The sequence below is a fragment of the Rosa rugosa genome, chromosome 1 (assembly GCF_958449725.1).
Source record: "Rosa rugosa chromosome 1, drRosRugo1.1, whole genome shotgun sequence".
Classification (NCBI taxonomy): domain Eukaryota; kingdom Viridiplantae; phylum Streptophyta; class Magnoliopsida; order Rosales; family Rosaceae; genus Rosa; species Rosa rugosa.
In genome coordinates, this window is record NC_084820.1 from 2,796,903 (window position 1) to 2,806,980 (window position 10,078).

General features: G+C 36.4%; 1 protein-coding gene across 1 annotated transcript; it reads left to right on the forward strand.

The window, feature by feature from the left end:
• Positions 1-3,611: 3,611 nt before the first annotated feature.
• On the forward strand, positions 3,612-6,262 carry LOC133710355 (probable rhamnogalacturonate lyase B). The gene has a single exon (XM_062136406.1). The coding sequence runs from the start codon at positions 4,139-4,141 to the stop codon at positions 6,260-6,262; it is 2,124 nt and encodes a 707-aa protein (XP_061992390.1). The 5' UTR covers positions 3,612-4,138.
• Positions 6,263-10,078: the final 3,816 nt, after the last annotated feature.

A 10,078-nucleotide genomic window follows, 5' to 3' on the forward strand; every position in this document is an offset into this window, starting at 1 on the left:
CTGAGATTATATAGGGCAAGGATGATTAATGCAATAACAATTTGCTAATAGCAATTAAGCTTAAGTAACAGAAATGAATATAATGACATTGATTAGGAAAAATCAAAACCAAAGGTATCAAATAAGGAATGAACCAATATAATAGCAGAGTTAACCAAATGAATAATCCAAACTGATGAAATCTTTGTAATAATCACAATCAAAGAGAGTTAATGACACAAAAAGAATTAATGACTATTACTATCTGCAAATAATGGTTCAAAGGAGGTTTCAAAAATAGCAAGTATTTTATTGATTGTTCGAAAATTTGGTTGATGGATGCTACTTGAGTCACCATATTTTGATTCTCCTAAAAAATCACACGAATATATATTAATAATAAATAATTATAATAATATTATTGTCATAATAGATTAAATAACAAGGATTATAGAACTTATCTCTTGGATTAATAGGTTTCCGAATGACATATTACTCGAAAAGAGTTTAAGGTTGAGGCGTGTAAGCACTGCCCTTAAGAGTAGATTTCGCCCCTCAGAGACAATGTCTCGGTGTAGCAGGTTTGTGGCGCCATACCCTCCAGGGTACAACAACCTCGATCCTTGTAGGTGTACACTCACAATACTCGGATCGTATCGAACAACTTGAAACTTTCTTTTGGAGGAATAGATAAATTAAAGGAAACACATGAATATTTTGAGCTCAGAAAGGCATCAAAGGAGATTGAATTTCTTGTTGTATATTTTGATTTGGAAAGCTAGAGATTAATTGGATAAGGATGATTAATGCAATAACAATTTGCTAATAGCAATTAAACTCTGTAACTTATGTAACAGAAATGAATATAATGACATTGATTAGGAAAAATCAAAATCAAAAATATCAAATAAGGAATGAACCAATATAATTGCAGAGTTAACCAAATGAATAATCCAAACTGATGAAATCTTTGTAATAATCACAATCAAAGAGAGTTAATGACACAAAAAGAATTAATGACTATTACTATCTGCAAATAATGGTTCAAAGGAGGTTTCAAAAATAGCAAGTATTTTATTGATTGTTCGAAAATTTGGTTGATGGATGCTACTTGAGTCACCATATTTTGATTCTCCTAAAAAATCACACGAATATATATTAATAATAAATAATTATAATAATATTATTGTCATAATAGATTAAATAACAAGGATTATAGAACTTATCTCTTGGATTAATAGGTTTCCGAATGACATATTACTCGAAAAGAGTTTAAGGTTGAGGCGTGTAAGCACTGCCCTTAAGAGTAGATTTCGCCCCTCGGAGACAATGTCTCGGTGTAGCAGGTTTGTGGCGACATACCCTCCAGGGTACAACAACCTCGATCCTTGTAGGTGTACACTCACAATACTCGGATCGTATCGAACAACTTCAAACTTTCTTTTGGAGGAATAGATAAATTAAAGGAAACACATGAATATTTTGAGCTCAGAAAGGCATCAAAGGAGATTGAATTTCTTGTTGTATATTTTGATTTGGAAAGCTAGAGATTAAATTGGATAAGGATGATTAATGCAATAACAATTTGCTAATAGCAATTAAACTCTGTAACTTATGTAACAGAAATGAATATAATGACATTGATTAGGAAAAATCAAAATCAAAAATATCAAATAAGGAATGAACCAATATAATTGCAGAGTTAACCAAATGAATAATCCAAACTGATGAAATTTGTAATAATCACAATCAAAGAGAGTTAATGACACAAAAAGAATTAATGACTATTACTATCTGCAAATAATGGTTCAAAGGAGGTTTCAAAAATAGCAAGTATTTTATTGATTGTTCGAAAATTTGGTTGATGGATGCTACTTGAGTCACCATATTTTGATTCTCCTAAAAAATCACACGAATATATATTAATAATAAATAATTATAATAATATTATTGTCATAATAGATTAAATAACAAGGATTATAGAACTTATCTCTTGGATTAATAGGTTTCCGAATGACATGCATATTACTCGAAAAGAGTTTAAGGTTGAGGCGTGTAAGCACTGCCCTTAAGAGTAGATTTCGCCCCTCGGAGACAATGTCTCGGTGTAGCAGGTTTGTGGCGACATACCCTCCAGGGTACAACAACCTCGATCCTTGTAGGTGTACACTCACAATACTCGGATCGTATCGAACAACTTGAAACTATCTTTTGGAGGAATAGATAAATTAAAGGAAACACATGAATATTTTGAGCTCAGAAAGGCATCAAAGGAGATTGAATTTCTTGTTGTATATTTTGATTTGGAAAGCTAGAGATTAAATTGGATAAGGATGATTAATGCAATAACAATTTGCTAATAGCAATTAAACTCTGTAACTTATGTAACAGAAATGAATATAATGACATTGATTAGGAAAAATCAAAATCAAAAATATCAAATAAGGAATGAACCAATATAATTGCAGAGTTAACCAAATGAATAATCCAAACTGATGAAATCTTTGTAATAATCACAATCAAAGAGAGTTAATGACACAAAAAGAATTAATGACTATTACTATCTGCAAATAATGGTTCAAAGGAGGTTTCAAAAATAGCAAGTATTTTATTGATTGTTCGAAAATTTGGTTGATGGATGCTACTTGAGTCACCATATTTTGATTCTCCCAAAAAATCACACGAATATATATTAATAATAAATAATTATAATAATATTATTGTCATAATAGATTAAATAACAAGGATTATAGAACTTATCTCTTGGATTAATAGGTTTCCGAATGACATATTACTCGAAAAGAGTTTAAGGTTGAGGCGTGTAAGCACTGCCCTTAAGAGTAGATTTCGCCCCTCAGACACAATGTCTCGGTGTAGCAGGTTTGTGGCGCCATACCCTCCAGGGTACAACAACCTCGATCCTTGTAGGTGTACACTCACAATACTCGGATCGTATCGAACAACTTCAAACTTTCTTTTGGAGGAATAGATAAATTAAAGGAAACACATGAATATTTTGAGCTCAGAAAGGCATCAAAGGAGATTGAATTTCTTGTTGTATATTTTGATTTGGAAAGCTAGAGATTAATTGGATAAGGATGATTAATGCAATAACAATTTGCTAATAGCAATTAAACTCTGTAACTTATGTAACAGAAATGAATATAATGACATTGATTAGGAAAAATCAAAATCAAAAATATCAAATAAGGAATGAACCAATATAATTGCAGAGTTAACCAAATGAATAATCCAAACTGATGAAATCTTTGTAATAATCACAATCAAAGAGAGTTAATGACGCAAAAAGTATTAATGACGTACTATTACTATCTGCAAATAATGGTTCAAAGGAGGTTTCAAAAATAGCTAGTATTTTATTGATTGTTGGAAAATTTGGTTGATGGATGCTACTTGAGTCACCATATTTTGATTCTCCCAAAAAATCACACGAATATATATTAATAATAAATAATTATAATAATATTATTGTCATAATAGATTAAATAACAAGGATTATAGAACTTATCTCTTGGATTAATAGGTTTCCGAATGACATATTACTCGAAAAGAGTTTAAGGTTGAGGCGTGTAAACACGTACTACTCTTAAGACCATATTTCGCCCATCGGAGACAATGTCTCGGTGTAGCAGGCTTGTGGCGCCCTACCCTCCAGGGTACAAGAACCTTGATCCTTGTAGGTGTACACTCACAATACTCGAATCGTATCGAACAGCTTGAAACTTTCTTTTAGAGGAATAGATAAATTAAAGGAAACACATGAATATTTTGAGCTCTGAAAGGAAACAAAGGAGATTGAATTTCTTGTTGTATATTTTGATTTGGCAAGCTGGATATTATATAGGGCAAGGATGATCGATTAATGCAATAACAATTTGTCAATAGCAATTAAGTTTTGTAACTTATGTAAAAGAAATGAATATAATGACATTGATTAGGAAAAATCAAATCCGAAGGTATCAAAGATGGAATGAACCAATATAATTGCAGAGTTAACCAAATGAATAATCCAAACTAATGAAATCTTGGTAATAATCACAATCAAAGAGTGTTAATGACAGAAAAAGAATTAATTACTATTACTATCTGCAAAATAGCAGGTATTTTGAAATATTCTAAATAAATTCCAACATATTTTATGTGCTCTATAAGTGCCTCTATGATCAACATCTACACCATCGGGGATTTACAAATCGGAAAAGTAGTTTGGAAAGTGAGAAGATCGATGAGGAATTCAAGTGGGTGGATTCTGGGGACGTTATTATTTTTGGGTGGTTTTTTCTTTGTTCATGTTGCGGCAAGTTCACCGAGAAGTCATCGTCTACTGGCGCAAGATGCGGTCGAGATCAAGATGGTAAAAAATGGAGTTGTGTTGGATAATAAGCTTGTTCAACTAACTTTTTCTAATCCTGGTGGGGATGTTGTTGGAATAAGGTATGGAGGAATTGACAACTTACTTGAAATTAACAACAATGAAGATGATAGAGGGTACTGGGATGTGGTTTGGAATAACCCGGGAGAGACGAAAAACACACAATACAGAATACAAGGAACACAATTTAAAGTAATCACGGAGAGGCCAGACCAAGTAGAAGTTTCTTTCATCTCCACATACAATGCCAAGCTCCAGCGGGGTGTGACAGTTCCGGTGAATGTTGACAGAAGATACATAATGCAGCAAGGACGTTCCGGGTTCTATACCTATGCCATCTTCGAGCGCCTTGAAGGGTGGCCAGGAGGGGACATGGAGCAAGTTAGAGTGGCTTACAAGCTTCATCAAGCCAAGTTTCGATATATGGCGCTATCGGACACAAGGCAAAGGTTCATGCCAACAGACGATGACCGAGCACGCGGTAGGCCACTTGCATTCAAAGAAGCTGTTCTACTGAACAATAAGACGAGCAATCCTGAATTTGAAGGGGAGGTGGATGATAAGTATCAGTACTCGGCCGACGACAAAGATATCAAGGTGCATGGTTGGATTTCTATTGATGACCAATCACCACCGGTGGGATTTTGGATGATCACACCTAGTGCTGAGTTTCGTATGGGTGGTCCTTTCAAGCAGGACCTCACCTCTCACGTTGGACCAACTTGCCTAACTGGGTTTGCTTCTCATCATTATGTTGGTAAAGAAGTTGGGCTGACATTCCAAGATGGTGAGGTATGGAAAAAGGTTTTCGGACCTGTCTTTATCTATCTTAACTCGGCAGCACGAAATTCAGCTAATAGTCCTTCAACGATCCGTACACTATGGAACAATGCCAAAGATCAAATGCTTGAAGAAGTCAAAAGTTGGCCATACAATTTCATTAGTTCTCAAGACTTTCCTTCTTCAGATCAACGTGGATCAGTTTCGGGCCAGTTACTAGTACATGATCGATACATTGGAAGTCTTCCAAGGACAAGTTTGGCTTATGTAGGATTGGCTGCACCCGGAGAAGTTGGATCATGGCAAAGGGAAAGCAAGGGATACCAATTTTGGACTCAAACCGATGAAAAAGGCTATTTCCTCATTGAAAATATTAGACCCGGTAACTATAATTTGTATGCATCTGTTCCGGGGATAGTTGGAGACTACAAATATGAGGTTGACATTACAATTGAACCAGGAAGTAAAATCCAATTGGCTAGTATTACTTACAAACCTCCGAGAACCGGTCCTACATTGTGGGAAATTGGCATTCCTGATCGCACAGCTGCGGAGTTCTACATACCGGATCCATTTCCAACTCTCATGAACAAGTTGTACAAGGGGAGTCGGTTGGACAAGTTTAGGCAGTACGGGTTGTGGGCACGTTATTATGAGCGTTACCCTAACAATGACCTCATCTACCGTGTTGGTGCTAGCAATTACAGTGAGGATTGGTTTTATGCTCAAGTGACTAGAAGTGTAGGAAATGGCCGGTATGTAGGAACTACATGGCAGATACAGTTTGAACTCAAGAATGTGGTCAATCCCGGAAACTATACACTTCAACTGGCCTTGGCATCAACCACTTATGCAGAATTGCAAGTTCGGGTTAACAATTTGAATGCCAAGCCACCTCTTTTTTCGACAGGGCTAATAGGCGACGACAATGCTATAGCAAGACTTGGAATTCATGGCTTATACTGGTTATGGAGTATTGATGTACCGAGCACTCTACTACGTGAAGGAAGCAACACCATCTATCTTACTCAGTCCAGAGATGGCAATTCACCTTTCCACGGAGTCATGTATGATTATATAAGACTAGAAGGACCTTCTGAGAAACCATAATTATATTACTTTCCAGAATTGGGAATAAAATTGCAAAATGCAAATATAGTTTATTTTTATTTTTTATGGTACCTGGTTGGTCTTGTTCTTGTGTTTTACAATGCTTTAGTTATATTTTTCAATATCAAGATGAAGTATTGACACTTTGAATTGAAAGATATGTTACACACACTTATATGATTTATCTACTAGGGACACAAACACAAAAACATAGGTGAAATAGCATCGGCTATACAACAGGTCAATTGATTGTTTGTTGGTATAGTTGGCTACTTGAAACACAGAGCTAGCCGGAGTAGAGGGTAGAAATGCTTTCTCCTTAAATACGCACGTCTTTCATAATAATCTTTGATACACAACAAAAATTAAATTTGTCGAATCTCCTTCAAAACTTCCACAGCTTATCACTGTCATGGCTAAGAATTTCATTTTCTGCATTTGTTCGAAAATCCTTGCTTTTCTGGATCCCTTGTCAAATGGCTTTGAAGAACCCTAGTTAAATTCGCTTCTTCTGAAGGTTTATCCTTGGTTTCAACTGGCTAGGGTTCCTGAAGACTTCTCCGGTCTGTTGCTTTGCTTCTTATCTTTCTTCACATTATACATGTTAATAGCCTGTTTCACACAGAATTCCAGTCATAAGTATACAACTCAATTCACTAATGCTGTGGAAAGAACCCATTGCCTGCAAAAGAGAGGCAAACCTTGTTAACATTGAGCATCTCGTGGGAGTTCTTAGAAATGAACAAAAGGTGATTTGGCTTGCGTGGATATGCACAATCTATTGAATAAAGCTTGGCTGAAAAACTGATTTCAGAAACTATTCCTCCGAATGAAAAAAACCAACGTTTAAAACTGACTACATGACACAAAGTTTACATCGATCCTAGATTATTCAAATAAAGTTATAAAGGAAAGAAAAATAGTTGGGCATAACCAACAAATTACACAGCTACAAAAGAGAAATTTCTGAACCACAAAACCAAGCGAGCTCAAATGCGTGAACGCAACATCCCGACTCCTTGCTGCAAAAAGCTAGATATGTATTATGCACTAAACCATGGTGCTAGTTCAGGGGCCAGAGGATATCGGCAAAGGGGACAATGATGATCGATATCCAGCCACTCAACAATGCAAGGTCCATGAAAAACGTGCAAGCAAGGCAATCGACTAGTAAGTGTTACGTCCAACCTCAAAGTCATCCAAACAAATAGCACACGTCCCCCGTTTCGTAGCTTCAAAATGATTATGTATTTTCGCTTTAGTCACTTCATCATCAACATGATGCACAACTTCAACCCCTTCAATTCGTCGCACATGAATGAAACCATTAGGAACCAAGGGAATTAATTCTTGAACAAGATCAATTATTGTTGCCACAATTTTGGGGAGATGTATTTTGTCTTCAGGAGGAAAATGAGTATTAATAAAGTTTACGATCATAAGCCCTGAAGAAGATTGCATAATACTAGTAGAATCGAGGTTGCAGAACTCGGAAGGACGGACTGAAATGACCTTTGTTGTGTAGGGGATCGTCCAAATTTCTTGAGTGTATCTCTCTGGTGTAAAAGTGTGTTTGGTTTCCTTGTACAATGAAAATTTGATCTCAAGCGCATCCTCATCACTTTGTGGAATCTGGGCTGAGCTGGTCTCAACAGAGCTGCACACTATACGATTGCATTTCGCATTGCATGAATTGTAAAGACGGAAGGTGGCCAATGTCATAATTGAAGGATGAAGAAATGAATGGCAGGGACGTTCTGCTCAGCTACTAAGCTAATGTGTAATTTCAGAATGAAGAAAAGAATGGCAGGGGCGTCCTGTAATATATACTGCAGAAACAATTAGGAAAGCAACTTGGACAATGATTCCCAATCCGTGCCAAGAATGAAAGATCTCTTTCAAATTTGACAACATGTGGGTCAACCGAAAATACCTATATAACCTCAAATTTAATAATTAAATTCTCCAAAAGGCATCCCTATATAGACATATGAATTTGGATGTAAACCGACCATTGAATGAGAGTATTGAAATAATTTATGCTTATAGTCAAAATATTATTTGGTTTCGACTTCATTTCAACACTACTCTACTCGGCCAACCACTGTGACTTCAATATCACCAATACTTAAGCACAGTTTGTCAATCCATCATAAATGTTATAGGGGCGCTTTCCATAACCATTTACGGCAGTGTCTATCTCTGTCTGCTGTTGCACATGTTCAAAAACTCAAGAGACAAGAACCACGCGGTTAGTTATGCAAGACAATGGCTTACTTCTTCTATATATATTGCTCTCAAGGTCTCATCTCATGTCCTCATCTTCTCTAAAAAGCATGAAATTATATGCAAGCGAATCACAGTAAGTTCGTTTACTTTTTTTGAATCAAGGGAGGTCAGCCATTTATTAAAGGAAGAAAGGATTACACAGTACAAAGGTCAGCTGCAATTGCAGCTTGTAAAAATTCTGGAGTTGAAAAATAAAAAACATTCTGTCTAATAGAACAAGCATGGTTAGCCAACAAATGTGCTACCCCGTTACCTTTCCTACCTACATGAGTCACCTGGATAACACTCTGAGCCTCCAAGAGAGCCACAACATCATCATATATTCTGCCTAGCCCTGATAAATTGACAGAGTCATGCAAAGAAAGTTGACGTTGAACCTCCAAAGCATCAGTCTCTAGAAGAACGGGTCCAAAACCATGAACCTCCGCAAACTCTAAAGCAACCTTGCATGCCAAAATTTCAGCATGTTCTGGGGAATTCAACCCGCTCAAGGGCCAGGCGCCACCACCCAGCATTATTCCATTCTCATTTCTGAAAACAAAACCCAAACCACCCTTCCTGGAAGCGTGATGGAATGCCCCATCAACATTGACCTTTACCACCCCCACAGGAGGAGCTTTCCACACTGCTCCACGTTTAACCTTAGGTTGGTAGGGTTTCAAATTGTGAACCCTGAATTCTTGCAGCCTAGAGACAATCCCCAAACTCACATCCCTGGCCTCACACCTCTTTTGATTCCAAACCCGATCATTTCTTTCTTTCCAAATTCCCCATAACGAGAATAAAAGTTCTCCAAAATGTATGAGCGATAATTCATTCGCACACTGACTCAACCAACTAATAACATCACCAAGCATATTATTCGGATTGTAGCATACATGTTGCAGCATAGCATTTGTATGAAGCACCCTCCTAGTATAAGGGCAATCCCGACAAAGGTGGATCGTCGTTTCAGTATGAGACTCACATAAAACACAAAAATTCGACTCCAAAACCACTCGCTTCGAGGCCAAGCTATCTAGCGAAGGAAGGATATCCAGACAAGCTCTCCAAACATGAAGCAAGTTCATTTACTTGTACTGTAGTTATTCCCAACTTATATAAAATTGAAAACAATTTCACACTTTTTTTTTTTTTTTTGGACCGGGAAGTTAGGAAAATGAAGAAGAAAGAAGTGCAGTGTGAAATTTCACACTTCTAAACCCTATATTGAAGCAGCTAGGAAAATATACCCCCAGTTCATTTTAAAAATTTTATTCATTCCAACTACTACAAAACTTGGCAGTGCAGTGTTCTCATCAGCTATTCGGATTGCAAAAAAATTTGTTCGGTTGGTTGAATAAATATTGGCAAAATCAATAAGCTTATGAGAGTTGCAGCCATCAATTTTGTAGTTAAAGAAGTTTACAGCAATCGATTTTGTAGTTAGTAATTGTTCAGCGTGAGACTTTATGATCTTTGTCTAGTGGTATTGGTTTGAGCTCCTGTTTAGAACTAGCCTTTTCTTTTGCAATCGTGTGTCATAAA